At 52.6% G+C, this 16,959-nt stretch overlaps 2 protein-coding genes across 7 annotated transcripts in view; one reads left to right on the forward strand and one right to left on the reverse strand.

Annotated features, from left to right (window-relative positions):
• POLA1 (DNA polymerase alpha 1, catalytic subunit) overlaps positions 1–5,047 on the forward strand; it is a 181,877-nt gene extending 176,830 nt beyond the window's left edge. For 3 of the 5 annotated variants that reach the window (XM_085585343.1, XM_085585352.1, XM_077781653.2), the window contains exon 37: positions 3,763–5,047. In XM_085585343.1, coding sequence (XP_085441469.1) covers positions 3,763–3,905 — 143 coding nt within the window. In that variant the 3' untranslated portion in view covers positions 3,906–5,047. Of the gene's footprint in view, positions 1–1,075; positions 1,309–2,808; positions 2,980–3,762 lie in introns of those variants that run through there. The other 2 variants (XR_014956792.1, XM_085585370.1) reach the window with 2 other exon arrangements.
• Positions 5,048–8,769: 3,722 nt separating this feature from the next.
• ARX (aristaless related homeobox) lies at positions 8,770–16,696 on the reverse strand. Of its 2 annotated transcripts, XM_085585389.1 has the most exons (6): positions 16,369–16,696; positions 14,574–15,294; positions 13,268–13,313; positions 11,252–11,321; positions 10,993–11,167; positions 8,770–10,060 (listed from the first exon to the last, which is right to left on the reverse strand). In XM_085585389.1, the coding sequence occupies exons 1-6, from the start codon at positions 16,559–16,561 to the stop codon at positions 9,820–9,822; spliced, it is 1,446 nt and encodes a 481-aa protein (XP_085441515.1). In that variant the 5' UTR covers positions 16,562–16,696; the 3' UTR covers positions 8,770–9,819. The 2 variants fall into 2 exon arrangements, with proteins under 2 accessions (XP_085441515.1, XP_021408596.1); XM_021552921.3 differs by having other exon boundaries at positions 10,993–11,321; positions 16,369–16,695.
• Positions 16,697–16,959: the final 263 nt, after the last annotated feature.

The following is a 16,959-nucleotide window of genomic DNA, read 5'->3' on the forward strand; positions in this document are numbered from 1 at the left end:
GAACAACAGCATAGGGTAAATGGATTTCAGGAACCTTTAAAATTTTTTAATTTTTTTTTTTTTGTCCTTAATAATATAAAAATATCCCTAGGTAGCTAAATAAGGACTTGGATGGGTACTAAATTTGACAGGATATCCAAAAGTTCAGACTGTGTTTTGTGACGGGAATGGGGGGCAGTTATTTTGGGAGGTGGAAGGAGGGATTATCTGCATGCTTGGTGGTATGACTCTGTAGTATTTACCAGTCAGTGGTTTACTAACTTTAGAAAATACAGTACCTGAATTTTACTTGTATACAGTCAGAAGCACATTTTTTATTTATTTCTATTAAAATAACTGCATTTCTAATTTTATATTTTTTAATAATGTCTTTTGTATGCTCTGCATGTATAGAAATATATCTCATTATGTATAGCCATGTATACATTCTGCAGAAGTGGTCATCTTAAAAAATTCCTCATTGCCACTGAAGTTGGATGTTTCTAAAACAATGATGGGGTGATAATGGGTATAGAACTATTTCAGAATGTGAGTACTAAAAGGCAATTTCAGTCAGTTTGTATAGCTTAGTTTTCAGAAAGCCTTAGGCATGTTATTGATTAAATTCTCATTTAGGAAGAAAGTAGGAGCTTTTATATGCATCTCTAAGTTGGATGGTGGGGTAACTCAAAGGTATTGACTGGCTGTGTGATATACGACGGTCACAGTTGTCTTTTACTCAGAGGAGCACAGAGTGATGCCGGTTGTCATTCTTACTCTGCTGTGTGGCAGCGTAAATAGTCCCCTTTCTAACCAACCTGGTGGGAAAAGTCAATATCCCATCAGCAAAGGAGGTAAACACATCAGGAGCTGTGTCCTCTCTCATCTTCCCCTGCTCTGTATTACTACAGTTCTTTAAATCTCTTCTCCCCAGTCATCAGATGCACTTGTGTCATTCAAATGCATGGTGCTGCAGACACAGCCCTGCCTGCCTCTCCTCCCAGAGCCCCTGGCTCCCATTCTCTTATAATTGAAACTTAAAATTGGCCTCATTACTTCAACGAGGCCCCTCATATTTCTCCTTTTTTTTTTCCAGCCCACCCTTTCCTGCCTGCCTCTATGAGGGTAATTGCATCTAAGAAATGTTTGAAGCATACTGTCGGAAAGGTTATTGCGTAAAACTGGAGTTTAGATTTAATGTTGGGGGGAGCTGGGAGCTCTGTTAGTGGGATGGCTGGAGCCCTGAATCCTGAATTGGAGCTGTACATGGGCCTGTATTTCTGTTCCCTACTTTCAGCCCTGGTGTATTGTTTGCCTCAATGTTCTAATGATTAATGTGCCTTCCTGCTCTGTTCACATGTGCCAGCTGTTCACAGTGATGTATTACCTTGATCCCTCCTGAGCTCCAGGAAGCTTTAAACTATTTTGGCCTAGCTTTGAGGTATAAGGATGGAATTGTCCACAGTTCTTGGTCAAAAGATCATGGTTTGGCTAATGTGAGCAGTTGCAAGTGAGCCCACTTACTGTGGGCTCATTTGCAAAAATACATAAACAAGTGAGAGCTCAGTTTGTGGCAAAGTGGGATTGGTGTTTTTATGGATGTGGTTAAAACAATTTTCAAGGTTCGTTTAATGTAACCCTATATCTAAATACTTTCAGAATAGTTAAATGTGTTTATGCCATAGTGACTTCAGCCTGTTAATGAGCAGATTCACATAATCAAGCTTTTGTTGTATTGTAGTTTAAGGAAAATGCAATTCTGCTAATAAACTTTAAGTTATTACTATCTGTGTAACAGTAAAAATGTGGTATCTTCAACAAGGCATCTTCCTCTGTTTGCTAACTGCCCTGACACAATACATAACTTCTTCACAACAATGCATGAAAGGTGCTTATCAAAATGCTTTTAATCAATATTCACTTACTCAGGCATCATTAATTGAAATTTTTTATTCAGTTTTTAAAGAGTTGATAGCTTCATGCAAAGCAGTTATCTTCAGTGGAACTTTGTGAGTAACATGGAAAACCTAAGCAGGTGGCAATTTCCCAGTAAAACACTGCTGTTTGTATTGTATCCAGAGCTAGTCTGCTGAGCTCATGCTACAACATCTGAGGCTCTAAAGAAATATTTGTAAATCCTCAGGGAGGAGGAAGTCACAAACCTCAAAATTGTAATAGCTTTTTCAGTCACCATGCCTCCCATCCCTGCCATCTGCTCATGTAGCAGTCCTTGGCTGCTGAGATGAAGCTGTCTGATGAGACATCTTCACCTCAGTCACATCACAGAGGTGACTCAAAAAACCTCTCCGCAAAAATGTTTTCATAAATAAACTCCACTGTTTTTAGAGACAATTGGTTTATCATCTTAACTTGTGCTGTAGACTAAAAGCTGATTGAGACGGAATGGAGTTTCCTCTGTTAGGTACTCAAAGGACAGAGAGGGCTGTGAAGGTGCCAGGGAGAAGTGAGGCAAAGCTAATGAGCAATAGAAGGATGGTGTTGGTTGCTCACAAGACACAGGATTTATCCTGCACCACAGTGGCTGCAAATCTTGACCTGCAAGTACCTGTGCTGTGCTCTCCTAGTGCTGCTGGATGTGGTGTCCCTCCAGTCTAAAAGCAGAGAACCTGCCTGGGAGACCACCTTGTTCTGCAGTGCTTGTGCTCTCCAGTGTCCTGAGGTGTAACTGCAGGAACAGTAGGAGCTGATGTTCCTAGAATGTGGAGTTGGACGGAAAGTAGGAGCAGAACTGTGCCGGATCTGCATCCACTTGGCATTGCTGTATAATGGAGTAGTGGAATATTTTGCTCTTTTATTCTTTGTTCACAGCTTTTATAAAGGAAAAGCTGGACAATCACCCAAACAAAATCCCTTGGGTCTGTTTTTTTAATGGCAGAAAAGTTGGGATAAAACCCCAACAGAAATAGAACAGCTTGGTCTTTGCTGCTGAAATATGTACAGACTCATGCACATGAACTTTGCACACACATGAAGGTACAGGTGAGTAAATGTCATGTTCTCCAGACATCTCTTACCAAGCATTTGGGACTCTCCTCATTCATGTGTCAGGAGAACCTGACATCTCCTGGTTGAGATACTGAGCATCTTCTCTGCATTTTAGGGTACAGTAGCATGGAATTCTCCTTGTTTGTGCTACTTCCCTTTTCCTTCCAGTGCCTTCATAGTGCTGAGGATCATGATTCCTATCCTGCATGCAAGGTGCATGTGAGAACTCACAAGACTGGTGATGAGTCTGACCCAGGTTGTGCCAGTGCGAGTATTAACAGCAGGGATGAGGGACATGAATCTCCTTCACTTCTGAAGCCACCCTGGGGCAGAATCTCTCCCTACTTTCAACCCCTGGGATCTCTGGATAGTTCTCACCAAGTTAAAGCACCTACCCCTTTTAAATTAGACCCAGCCCAACTATTGTTTACTTTCTCTGACAGTGAACCCCCATTTCAGTCCAGCTAGATGACAAAACTGGACTAGGGGTGGCTCTTGCCAGTTTTCCCACTGCTCCCATGCTGGTGGGGCTGAGGGAGCTTCTCCCTTGGCTCCATGGCCAAGGTTCACCATAAGCCCTTCACCAGCTCGTGCAGAAAAGGCAGGGAATGCAGCAGACTGTGGGAAAGCTTGCCACAAATGTGCTCTTTGCTAGCTACAACATTCACCTCACTTTAAAATACTTTGATTCATAGTGTAATGAATGCAAAAATCCTGTCTTTTTGCGGTCATTTAATCCCTCTCTGTGTTTTGGGTTTTTCCTCTTTGTTCTTCTAGAGTACTTGAAGAAGCAGCAACTCAGGTGGGAAGTCTCTGAGGCCTACAAAAGACTGAAGAGCACCGTAGACAAATGCCTGTCCATGAGTGGCTACTCAGAAGTGAACCTTGGCAAACTCTTCACCGTCAGTATTGGAAGATAGATCTGTGGGAGAGTCCAGTAATGAAAGACAGAGATTGATTAAAAATGGAGGGAGGCTAGTCCCTTGTTTATCAGTAATGATCTCTTCAGCAATATTCTATTTCAGTATGTACAATGATGTTTTAATAATCTTGTCTCTTTAGAGGAGGAAAAATGGGAGATGAAAACAGGATGTATGATTCTTGTGGATATCAAGTATTCAAGGTGTTTTTATCTTCCTTCTTTTTCTTCATTGAGAAACCAGGGTTATTAAAATATGGAGTAGTTGATTTTTGCAATATTTTTTGTTGTGTATTTAGACCTATGAGGGAAAAGGGGGTGGGGGAATTGCTGCTTTAATTGGATAATTCCCAGTGAGAGTTGCTGGAATGTAAGTGATCCTAGACTTTGCTCCAGGGTATTTACTAGAGGTGCTCTCAGGAAGAGAGGTTAGTAGAGGTCTCAGTAGGAGCACTAATGTTTTGCCTTTTCACGGTTTATCTTCTTCCTGATCATAAACATACCAATTAAAAACAATACTAAACCTAAATGCATTTAAATGTCCTATTACCTTCTGAACAGGGGTAGGGACTCTTTACTTTGAAATTCATTAAAGAACTGAAACCTGGAGGTACTAAAAATAGGGACCATTCTTTTATTAGGAGTCTTTCCAAGCATCTTTAAGCATAGTATTTTGCCACATTGAAGATTTCTGTGTGGATGTAAAGACATGCACATGAACAAAACCCATTTCACTCATACAGAGGATATAAATGTGTTTCATTTCTAAGTATTTGAAAGTAAGCAATCGAAAGGGAAAAATATTTTTGGGATGGCATTGTAACCAGTAACAGGAGATTGGAAAATAGAAAATCATAGTTACTGTTCTGTAATAATTACTGTGTTGGAGATTTTACAGTTTTCACAAACAAAATGTATTTTTCATTTACTTCTAATAAAATGACAAGCAGATATGACAAGAGAATAAATTTGGGTACATGCTTCTGTACACAAAACATTGTTGTACTCTGTTCACTGTTTAGTTTGCAATGTGATATATTAATGTAAGGTTATAAAAATTGCTTTTAAATCTTAAACAGTGTAAAATGTAAAGTTTTTTCACACTTGAAGGAAAAACAAATAAAGTTTTCTAGTAAAAGATAATTTGATTCTATGATCTGATGGTTGAAAATATTCCATGCTAGGTCATATTGCTCTGGATTTCTCCTGGTCTTACAGAATTGCTTGTGTGTCTGTTTTTAGGATGAGCAGCCATTAACAAAGGGAGCTTGAAGTAAAAGTAAGAGAATCAGCATGAACATGTTGGGCACTGTAAGGATTTGTGTGTCTGTGTTCAGAGTATTTTGTGACATTCATTTGTCCCCAGAGTGGCATTTGGGAGAAGCTGTGTGTCAGTATGGGTAGTGTCAGTTTGAATATGCCTAAATACCCAGTCATCTTCCTAGCAACTTTTGGAACCAAAGCCTTTCATTTCTGCTCACATGGAATCACTACAGTGAGAAATGGAATCTATGCAGTCTCTGGTGTTGTGCAGGTGTTGTCCCACCCTGATGAGCTATCGATCCTTCCCAATATGTTTAGTTAGGTTTAATACTGTAAAACAGACTTTATTTGGAGTCTTTGTCTTGGAAAGAAGGTGTTACTGCCAAGATGCCACACTGAAGTTACAGAACTTCAAAAGATCCTGGTTTCTTGTAATTCCATGCAGGCATTTTTAGATTTTTTTTGTGTCCAGCCCAATTAAGATTATGAAGATATTACTGATATATACTGATTCTACTGAGTAGAATGCCTTAGGAAAGTGAAAAGTGTGACCTTCTCCTCCAAACATTAGGTATACAAATAAAATGGATAGATACGGCGTAACCTGACCCTGTGGCACTTGTATGTATCTGTATAATTACAGCTGAAGAGCCTGTTAATTTGCAAGTTTAGGGATGTTTAGATTAAATGAGAGTGTTGTGGAATGACTGTGTAGGGTGCAGCAGCACAGAGTGGCCCTGCAAGGGGCTGTTCCCCCACACACCGAGGCGGAGGAGCCGTGAGTGGCACAGCCCCGGAGCCCCAGCCAGCCACAGTCCGGGGGGGCTGAGGATGGGAAATGAGGGCTTTTACCCCGAATGGAGGCTTTTTTTGATTCCTCTCAGCAAAGCTGGTCAGATCAGAGCTGAAGTCTTGGCAGGGAGTAAACCGGATTTTTTTTCCCCTCCCCTCTCCCTCTCTAATCAGCTCTGGGCACCGTGCCTCGTCTTGGCCCCTCAAAAAGGCTGGGAAATGCAAAATCATCTTTATAGCATTTAATATTAAATGGAGCTGGTAAACGCTGCACTGTAAATTTGGGAAAACTGAAGTTCAGAGGTTTGCATTCTGAGGCTGGTCTGGCCTGAATCGCCTTCCCTTCCTTTTCCTCCTCATATCCCCCTCCCCCACGCGTGCTGTTAAAATTAAGGTTTGTGTTTATTTGTATTTATTTGCAGTTGGGGAAGAGGAGTGTTGATATATGGAGCCAGTGGCCAGGTTTCGCTGATGACATATGCGATATGAAAAAGAATTCCCATCCACAAACACGGTTGCTGCTGTGCCAAAATCCCTCTTTTCGCCGCCAAAGGCAGTTTTCTAAGGCCGAAGCGGAGCACATCTTCCCCTTCGAATCCATCCCCGTCTTCTGCAGGGCACCTTAAATGTGCCTTAATTGAATAGTTCTCCCGCACCCTCCTTATAGCAGTTTAATAGATTAACTCATCTGTGCCAGCTTCAAATTTCAGATTAAAATTCCTTCATCCCGAAGGCAGCATTATCAGGTTGTTGGAGGCTGTTTTCAAACCTTGGTTTTGAATAGCAGCGGCTCTGCATTAATTTAACCACTAAGCTAATAAGTAGGTTTCGTTTTGTTATGCTAAGCTTTATTGCTTTTCTTTTGATCAGAATGGTGTTGTTGAGCAAAGCAGCAGACAAGGCATTCTTTGATGAGGGAATTAGCGCTCTATTCTTCCTCTATTATTCATAGCACAGTGGAATATGTAAGTACCTGAGGGTGTCAAAGGAGAGCAGGCTCTATTGCAAAGTGTTCGCCTTGTTTCTCTCAATAGCTGACTATGAGATGATAAACCGCTTAATACACTGCACTAATTGGATGAGAGCAAAAAGAGATGGGAATTAAGGCACGGCGAAAGGAGAAAGTGCTACCAGCCTTCATTCACTCTTTCACCACTTTAACAGCACCAAAGGAGGCACAAGCTTTCTATAAGCAGACTAGGGGTTTTGTGCGGAGATAAAATGAACCTGTTAGTGGATTCAGGTAATACACTAATTATTGCACAGTATAAATACCACTACTGGTTTTATAACACGGAGGTAAACTTCTTTTGAGAAGGTTATAGGATTGCTTGGCAGCAGTATAGATCCTAATAAGGGACCAGAGTAATAACCCCCTGGATTAACAAAATTGCTGCTTGCAGAAGTATGATTCGGGCTTTTACGAAGATTTCAGCAGAATGAATAAAAATGACTGAATGACATTTCTTAATGCCTAATGGCTTGATAATGATTCCCTTTTCTTTGAGGCAAAAATGTATATTTCAGGCTGCACTGTTAATAACGTCCAAGGAACAAGCCTTATTTTTCCTATAAATTTTTTTTTTCGTGCCTATGGTGGGTTTTAGAACTCAAAAATACGGCTGGGGGCGGGCGGGGTTGGGGGTGTGGGATATGAAATGCCGTGAGTGGAGGGGGGAGCTGCGGGGAAGGGTCGCGGCGGGCTCCCACGCGCGCTGCTCGCTCCAGCGGCGCTTCCCGGCCGGTGCCTCCCGGAGCCGGGATCGCCCCCGGAGCCGCCCCCGGGCCGGGCTGCCTCGGGGCGCCCTTGGGCTCTTCTCCGGCCCCGGCCCGTCGTTGTGGAGCGCTGCCGAGATTGGACTAAATCACCCAAAAAAAGAACCTCACAGCCCGGCGCTCCGACCGCCCGTGCGGGGCCGGGGCTTGTTCGGGAGGGAGCAGGAGACACCACGGCCGGGAAGGAGCGCGGGGAGCGCGGCCGGGGCTTCCCGCATTTCGGCCCCTGCTCCGGGGAAGAGGCAACGGGACCGCTGCGCCCAAAAAACAAAATCAAACAAACAAAAAACCAAAGCACAGACCCCAAAAAACCCAACAACAAAACAAACCAAAAGAAAAAAAAAAAAAAAAAAAAAAAAGACGAGGAAGAAAACCACCCGGGGAGTAATAAAAGAAGAGGGAAGAAACGGAAGTTCACCTCGAGGAGAACGAAGGGGCAAGCGCGGAGAAACTTTTGTAGCCCCAAAGGTGCAGGGGCGGCCAAGCGTTCCCCAGAAGTCCAGATTCTCTCCCCCACTCCCGACTTTCGGCAGCGGCGGAGCCTGGGGCTGCCCCGTCCCCGCCCGGCGAGAGCCGGGAGCTGGGGCGGCACCGCGGGCACCGAGACGGCCCCGAGCACCCGGGCTGGGCTGGGCAGTGCGGGGACAGCCACGGTGCCCGCGACAGAGCGCGGACAGGCGCGGCCGTGGGTGCCCACCCCACCTGCGACCCGCAGATCCCCTCGCAAACGGGGCTGCCGGCACCGCGCGGCCCCGCCACGCCCGAGCTGCGGCCGCGCCCCAGCCCAGCGACCCGCGCCCACCCAGACCCCGCGGGGGGGTCCTCGGCGCTGAGGCTGGCGGGGCTCAGCCCCGGCTGGCCCCGGCCCCGCAAGGACAGGGCTTTTTGCTTTTCTTGTGATTTTTTTTTTTTTTTTTTTTTTTTTTTTTTTTTTTTTTTTGTTAAACATATATTTTTGTTTATTTTCTGAACGTGGCACTTCTCCACCGGATAGCAAGGAAAAGTGTTAACAATAACGACATTACACGAAAAAGTACTGTACCATCGCCTCTTGAGGGTTTCAGAAACCTCTACAGTTAATAAGTTAAATAAAGAGTTTGTACATAAATATTTGTCTAGGAACCCTATTATATCTACAACACAGTAAGAATCTACAGAATGACAAACTTTTACAACACTACACTGAGTGCAATTGTTTTATAACTTTTCAAATATACAAAGCTCTGTTCTTTTTTTATAACAATGGTATGTACAGAATTAATAATCACAGTTTAGTGACTTAAACAGTCCATATTCTAGCAGTGTATTTCGCTTTGGTTTGATATAAAAACCTTGGTTGGTGTAGTGATAAAGAATATAACAAGAAAAAGATATACCCTTTCCCCTAAGTGCACTGGTTATCTTACAGCATCAAATTTACTTTCAGTTTGCACTGTCAGCATCCTTGGTTAGCATATGCAGCTCGTTGCAACATGTAAAATAGTTCCCCAGCGCTTCTAACTGACCAACTTATCCTAGGATGCTATTTTAAGAAGATGTGGGTAACTTTCCCCCTCTCTTAGCTTCTCTATTGTTGTTTCACTTTCTTAATTACAATTCTATTTCTTTCTTTTTTACTTGCCAGATAAACAGAAGGAAAAATATTTAGTGTACGAAACGCTAATATATAGTAACTTTTATTCGGTTTTTTCTTTTTTTTTTTTTTTTTCTTCTTTTTTTTTTTTTTACTTTCCCCCCCCCTTATGTTCATAGAGGAAACGGACATGCCGTACATTTAAGAAATGTACCAGCCAAGGAGTTACTTATTCAGGAGATTTTAAGTGTCATTTCACTCATGTGAGGGCTGATGCGAGAGGCATTCACTTTCCCCAAGTTCCTATCTTGAGGACCTACTGCAGTCTCAGCTGCTGGTCCTCTGTTTTTTAAAAAAATCATTATTATTTTTCCCCCCGTTTGGTCTTGATTCCTGCTGTCTGAGGTGACCTTTATTGATTCGCGTATTTACTCTCCTCTTCTCTCCCTCTTTTTTCTCTCCCCCTTAAAAAAAAACCCCTAACCCGCACCCCGCGGCCGGCAGCCGTGCCTTAGCACACCTCTTTCCCCGTGCTGTTCCCGGGGAGGATGTTGAGCTGGGTGAGCTGGGCGGCGTGTTCCTTGGCCTTCAGCCGCAGGGCGGCGATGCTGGACGCCCGCCGGTCGGCGGCGGCGCTGGCCGGGTCCCCCAGCCCCGCCGAGCCCACCGCGCCCTCGGCGGCCGGCGCCGGCTGCCGCAGCAGCGCCGCGGCGCTGGAGGCGCTGCCCAGGGGGGACATGGTGGAAAAGAGCCTGCAAGGGAAGCACAGACGGCCGTCACCGCCGCGCCGGGGTCCGCCGGCCCGCACGGCCCCGGTCGCCTCCTTCCCGCCAAGCGCGGACGCGTGGGGACAGAGACTCGCTGGAAAAACCCGACGGCGGACAGGCGAAAGATTTTCTTCTGGGAGGGGGGAAAAAAAAAGGGAGGAAAAATCGCCGCGCGTGGTCCTCCCAGACTCGCCGCAGTCAAGGCGGCGGTGGCCGGGGGCTGCAGCCGGCGGAGAGGGGGATGCCCCCGGTCCTGGGCAGGCAGCGCTCGCTCCCCCGTTACCGGGACCCGTCCGCCCTCCGCCTGCCCCGGCTCCGAGCAGCGCTGCCGGGGCCGCCCGGCGCTCCCCGCACTCGGCCCGCGGGCTCTCCGCGGCTCCCGCGGGAGCCCGTCCCGACGCGAACCCGTGGGAGCGGCTCAGCCCCACGCGTGCCCGCGGCCAAAAATCTGCCCGAAACGATCCCCCCGCGGCCGGAGCGGCTCACGGCACCCGGGATGGCGCGGCTTCTGCTCATCCCGACTGGCCAAATACCAACAGCCCCCGCCCCGAGCGAAGCAGAGGCCACGCGTGCACGCAGAGAAACCCACGCAAGGTTCAGTTTCTGCGTGGGAGCGCCGCTTCCCGCGGGCCGGTCCCTCGGGGGCCCTGCCCCGCCCGGGCTCCCGCGGCCCGGCCGCCCCCACGGGGAACCGCGCGGGGGAGCCGCCCCCGCCCAATGAGCGGCCGCGGCGGAAGCACGTGACCCGCGCGGCGCCCAATCGGCGCTGGCTGCGAGGCGCTCCAAGTTCGAACGGCGGCGCGGCCGCGCGCGGCGGGTCCCGCGTGGGCCGCGCTCCCCGCGCCGGGACAGCCCCAGCACTGCCCCGCACTGCCCCGCACTGCCCCGCACTGCCCCGTGCCCGCCGCGGGCGGTACCTGCCGAAGGCGGGGCTGATGAAGGCGGGGTGGCGGAACACGGCCGCGCCCAGGAAGGTGCCGAGGCCGAGCGGGGTCCCGCCGGGGGGCAGCGCCGCGGAGCCGGGGGGCGGCGGCGGCAGGCTGGGGAAGGCGGCGGCCGCGGCGGCGGCGGCGGTCCAGGCGGAGTCTAGAGCTGGGTGATGAGGAGGGAAAGGACTAGCATCAAGGTATGGACTGAGGGGGTGAGTTGCTGACAGGGGACCAGGGAAAGGCAAACCTGGGGGGTGTGTCTGAGCCCCAGCCTTTTCCCTCTTCCGCCACTTAGCCCTACGGTTCTGGAACCATACCTGAAAGCCAAAAGAAAAACCGGTTTTAATACGCCTGCTCTCGCCCCCGGAGCGGCGAGCCCCTCAGGAGCCCCGCACCGGCCCGACGGCCACCGCTCCTCCGCCGCCCCCGAAGCGGGATCGCCCGAAGGGGCCGGCCCGCGGGGGCCACGTGTGTCGGTGCCCGCTGAGCCCCGGGCTGTGCCGACCCACGCCGGGGCCGACACGCGGCTGTCGGTGACACCCCCGGCCCGGTGGCGGACCCCGGCTCCCGGAGGGGCGCAGCAGTTCTACACCCGCGCACATCTTTGCGGCAGGCCGGCGGTGCGGGCAGATACCGGAGCGGGAAGCGGCTCCCGCTGCGCTGGAGCAGCGGCAGTACGTTTTCCCAAGAGGACTACGCGGGAATTATTCCGCACTCACACCCACACCGCGACTTTTTTTTTTTTTTTTTTCGTTAAAGGGCATATTTACAAATTATATAGTTTGGGGATTGTAGGTTTTTTGGGTTTTTTTCCCTTTTAGATTTAAAGAGAGGGAAAAAACTCGTAATTTCACTGATGTCTGAAACGAAGAAATAATTTCCCAGGCAACCAAGCAGCAAATATAGATTTCAAGGCTGCCCTTTTAAGATCTATTTTATGCAAGTTAGGATGCCATGGCACTGCCATCCTTTCTCTCTTTTACCCCTCCCACAAAGCAAAAATCGTGAAATAAAACTGCTTAAAGCAGGGGAGAGGTAGAGGAAAATAAACCATATTTCAAAGGAAAATAAAATATTCCGTTAATAACCAAGTGTGGGGCCATCACACGCACCTACAGATAGAGAATTTGAGAGACGGATGTTTGTAAATCTTTTGGGGCAGGGGTGGGCAGTTTTTCCTGTTATGCTTGGCTTTGTAAGCTCAGTATGAGACCCTTTCCCGGAAGGCAGAAAGGCAGCAGCACTGCGAGTCTCTCCGTACAGTTGTTCAGCGGGAATTGATCTCCACGCACGCCTATCTGGGTACCCACGATGAAGAGGCATTGTGTTCGTGCAGAAGGCAACAGCCTGGCACGGAGGGAGCGTCTCTCCCTGCTAAAACTCAATTAGCAAGCTGTCCTCACTACAATTCTCCCTTATTGAATTAATAAGTCTGAGTAGACCCAAAGGTAAACGAAGGGACTCTCATAATTCATATTCACTTAATTACATCTTCTGCCATGAATAGAGGAGAAAGAAAGGGGGTGTCTTTCTGTTAAAAAAGTTATTTAACTTTCCCACGACTTGTTCCCCTGAGCTGAAAATACTGATTTGCTGTCACATCTCTGTTTGACAATGGAGAAATGTGTCAACAGAAAGGAGGGGACAAATCTCATCATTAGCCCCTCTAATGCAAGAAGCTGTTGTGTATTAAATGAGCCATATGGAATTTATTATGCTTTATCAGCGCCTGATTTTAACTGTAAAGTGATTTGCACAGCTTCAAACCCAGAGACATCTGTTTTCTGTTGGCAATCAGGGCATCCCAATGTTTATCGTCTCTTTGGTTATGAGACCCGGGTTGGGAAATGCACTCTGGTATGGGGCGGCAAACACCTTTAATAGCATTGCACTCACTCACTATTAGATCAATGCAGGCTTATTGCTATCAAAAATGGGAAATCAAATAGCATTAGCCAGCTCCTCGTGCAGGCGGAGAGGAAATCAAACAACATTTCGCCTTCAAATGGCCCTGTTTGTTCTAGCACTAAGTGGGCTTTTATGAAGCCCGATTGGAGATTTGATGGCAGCCAAATACCCGACTTGCGGCCGAGCGGGTTTCTAACAACCGAAACGGGAGCCCCGAGTTTCAATCACACAGGGATTCGCCAGCCGATGGCTCGGCCCTGGCGAGGCCGGGGACGCCGCCGAGGAGGGCCAGGCCACCCTTCCCCTGGGCGCCACCGAGGGATGCGCCGCTCCCGGTCCCGCCGCCGCCACTCACCTGCACTCGGGCTTCTGTCAGATCGAGCCTCATGGCCAGCTCCTCCCTGGGGGAGACACAGACGCTGCCGTCAGCCCGGGGCACCTCCACTCGCCCGCGCCCGAAATCCCGGTGCCCGAGGCGAGCGGGGCCGGGCCGCGGGCGGACACCGCCCGTCGCCGCCCTCGGCCCGGCTCCGGGCCGCCGAGCTGGGCGCCTCTTGGGACTCCGGGGTTTTTGGCATTCCCTCCCCGCCGCTCCCCAAATTCGGCCAGTTGCAGTCGCAGCTGCCGTGCAGGGGACGGCAGCCGGGAAGCCCCAGACGGAGGTTCACATTGCCACAGTTAAGGTAAATCGGAAAACACTAAGGCACTGGAAAATGGCTCATCAGCTCCGTGTCCCAGAGAGGAGCATTCCCAGCATAACTGGGACCCTGCCGCGGCCAGAGCCCCGCACTCTCAGGGCGTGAAAAGCCCTGGAGCAAAACCCAAAGCCGGAAAAAAAGGAAAAAAAGTGCGGTATGTCCATACACAGCCCGGGCAGCCGCTCCCGGGGCCGGGGCCAGGCGGCGCCCCGAGGTGAGCGCCGCGGACGATGCGCGGCTCCGAGGTCCAGAGAAAAAAATGCCCCGCAAACACTCCTGTTCCAACGCTGCCCCGAACCCCAACCCCTGGGCAAAACAAACGAGAAACTGCGAGGGTCTTCGGGATCGAAAAGTGCGATTTTGGGGACTTGATCCCCCTCTAGTCTTAAGGTAGGAGTGGGGACCTGCAATTTTCGGTCAGCGCGGGGAGAGGGCTGGCAGCCTCTCTCCCTGCTTGCGCTTCCCGCAGGGAGCCGCTGGCCAAACCCGCCACCACCATTTTCAACGGGAAAATGTCCCCGAAAGGATGGACAGAGCCGGGCTGGGCCCCGCCGGGCTCCTTGGAGGCAACTCCGGGCACCAAGAGGCCCCGACGTGCCGGGCCGGTATTTTTAGGCAGCGGCACTTTGATCTCTGCCGCTGCCGGGGCTTCCCCGGGCCGGGCTCCAGCCCACGAGCAGCGCGTAACCGATCCCGGTGCGGCCGCGGTGAGAGGCGGGGTGGGCCGGGGTAAAAATAGCGCCCGGCGGCGGCCTTCAGGCGGGCCTGCCCGGGCTCTGCCGGCCTTGGCTCCCCCCTGAACCTGGCCCTGTTCCCCATCTCCTCCAGCCCGGGGGTGCCCGAGGCAGGATCCACCGCCGAGGGTGGTTTGGAGGCGGGGGTACAGCACACTGCGACTCCGTCCCGTCCCGTCCCCCCGGGGTTCGCTCACTCCGCGCTCGGCCGGGGCCCCGTTGCCGGTACCTGGTGAAGACGTCGGGGTAGTGGGTTTTCTGGAAGGCCCTCTCCAGCTCCTCCAGCTGGTAGCTAGTGAAGGTGGTACGATAGCGGCGCTGCTTCCTCTTGAGCAGCCCCTCCTCGGAGTCGCTGCCGGCCGAGAGGCAGACGCTCTCCTCGCCGTCCTTGCCCTCGCCGTCCTCGGGGTGCAGCAGCAGCTCCTCCTTGGGGGACAGATCCCCGCCCTCCGCCCCGGGGGCCGCGGTGGCGCCTCGGCGGGCATCCTTCAGCAGCCCCCCGCCGTCCTCGCCCAGCAGCTCCTCCTCCTCGTCGTCCTCCAGCTCCTCTTCCTCCTCATCCTCCTCCTCCTCCAGCATCTCTTCGTCTTCTTCCTCCTCTTCCTCCTCCGCGGCCGGTGCAGCAGGGCCCGGCCGTTCCTCGACGTGTGCGGCGGGGCTGCCCAGCTCGTCCCGGGCGGGCGGCGGCGCTACGAAGGGCGCGTTTTCACGGTAGCTTTTGCTGCGACTGATGCTGACCTGGGGCGCCTGGCTGATCTTCAGCGTGTCCCACGGGGCGGCAGCGGGCACGGGGCCCGCGCCCCCCTCCGGTCGCCCCTCCGTCCGGTCCCCCCGCGGCCCCGCCGCCCGCGGCGGCAGCAGCCGGCCCCCGCCCGGCCCGTAAAGCCGGCGCAGTTTGGGGGGAAGGTGCAGCTCGGCCGGTTCGAAGGGGGGACTGGCCTTAGGAGACCCTGAACCATGAAAGTGGCGTAGACGGCCGCAGCAATCGGACGGAGCGGGCAGAAGGGTGCGGAGGAAAGAAAGGAAGGAAGAGAGAAGGAGAGACACGGTCAGTAGGATCTGCGTTAATAGAGCCTAGGGTAACAGTCCAGTCCCTCAGGCATACTTCGTGCACCATTTTCCTCCTAGTACCCCGTCCCTCAGGCCGGCCCCGGCCCGCGCCGCTGCTTCCAGCCTGGGAAGAAATTCCTCCCGGCCGCTGAGCCCAGCCCGGCGCCCCGCTCAGGGCCGGGACGGGCTGCGGGGGCTCTGACAGCCCCGGGCCTGCGCCGGCACGTTTCCGACAGCGGTCAGCGCCGGACCATATGCCACATGGCGGGGCAGCGCTGGTCCTGCTGCGCCCGCCCGGCAGCCGGGATTCCTCCGCTGGCTTTTTTTTTTGTTTTGTTTTGTTCCCCCCTCCTATAATCTTCCCCCCCCCCTCCCTAAGTCTAGTTTTGGTTTTGGAGGAAAGAATCCCGCCCGCCAGTGTACGCCGGGAAAAGCGGGAGCGAGGCCGCCCATGGGAGCTGCCCATCCGGGCTCCCGCCGCTCCGGAGGGGGCTGCTCCCAACTTGGGGCCGGGGGCGGCGGCTGCCGGCGGCCCGTTATCACTGCCCCGGCTGCTGCCGGGCGCGGCCCCAGCTCGCTCGCCGAAACCCGTTACAGGTTTAAATGCGAACGGGCCAGGCTTTCCCCCCACACAGATCGCATCTCACACCGATTTATTCTGGCTCTAAAAATTGCACCTATATCGAAAGCAAGAGCAGCCTAAAGCGCCGGTACCCGACCCCCAGGGAAAGAATTGTGACGAATTCCGGGCACGGCTCTGGCTGCTCTTCCTGGCAGCAGAGCAGCCGCTAACGAGCACGGTAACGGGATAACAGAGACCGCAGCTCCGAGGCGGCGCCCGGCCGTGCGGTGCAGGCGGGGAGCGGGGCCGGAGCCGAGCCGCAGGCTGTGCGGGGAATGGGGGACACACAGCCGGGCCTGCCCGATGCCGGGGAAAAGGGACCGGACGAGCGGGATGGGACGGCGGGGCTTACCTTGCGCGGCCTTGTCGGTGTCGGGACGGGCGGCGATGGCGGGTAGGGTGGGCGCGGTACCGAGCAGCCGCACCTTGCAGGGGCTCCGCCGGCCCAGGATGCTGTCGATGCAGTAGGAGGACAGCAAAGTTGGCGATTTACTTTTGCACTCGGGGCGCTCGGCGCAGCTCTCCTCCGGGTAGGGGCCGCTCATGGCGGCGGCAGCGGGGCCGAGCCGTGGGGCCGGGGCGGGAGCGGCGGCGCGGACGCCCCCGCGGCGCTGCCCGGTGCCGCCGGGACGCCCGTCACGGGGGGAGTGAGCGGCGGCCGCGGCGCTCTTGAGTCCCCTCGGCTCCACGTGCGGGCAGCCGCCCCCTGATTGGCTCCCGCCGGAGGCCGGGCGGCCGCCGACAGACGGCGCCCAGCAAAGCCCGGCTCGGACCGCCCCGGATCGGCACCCGCCCCGAGTCGCCGCGCTGCCCCCGGCCCCGCCCCGCCCCTCCCGCCGCGCTCCGCCCCCGCTCCGTGGGGGCGGCAGCCGGCGGGGACCCGCTCGAGGGAGCCGTCGGGGGCGTCCGGGATGGGCGGCGGCGGAGTTCCCGTGGCACGCTT

The sequence above is a fragment of the Lonchura striata genome, chromosome 1, assembly GCF_050655825.1.
Source record: "Lonchura striata isolate lonStrDom1 chromosome 1, ASM5065582v1, whole genome shotgun sequence".
NCBI lineage: Eukaryota > Metazoa > Chordata > Aves > Passeriformes > Estrildidae > Lonchura > Lonchura striata.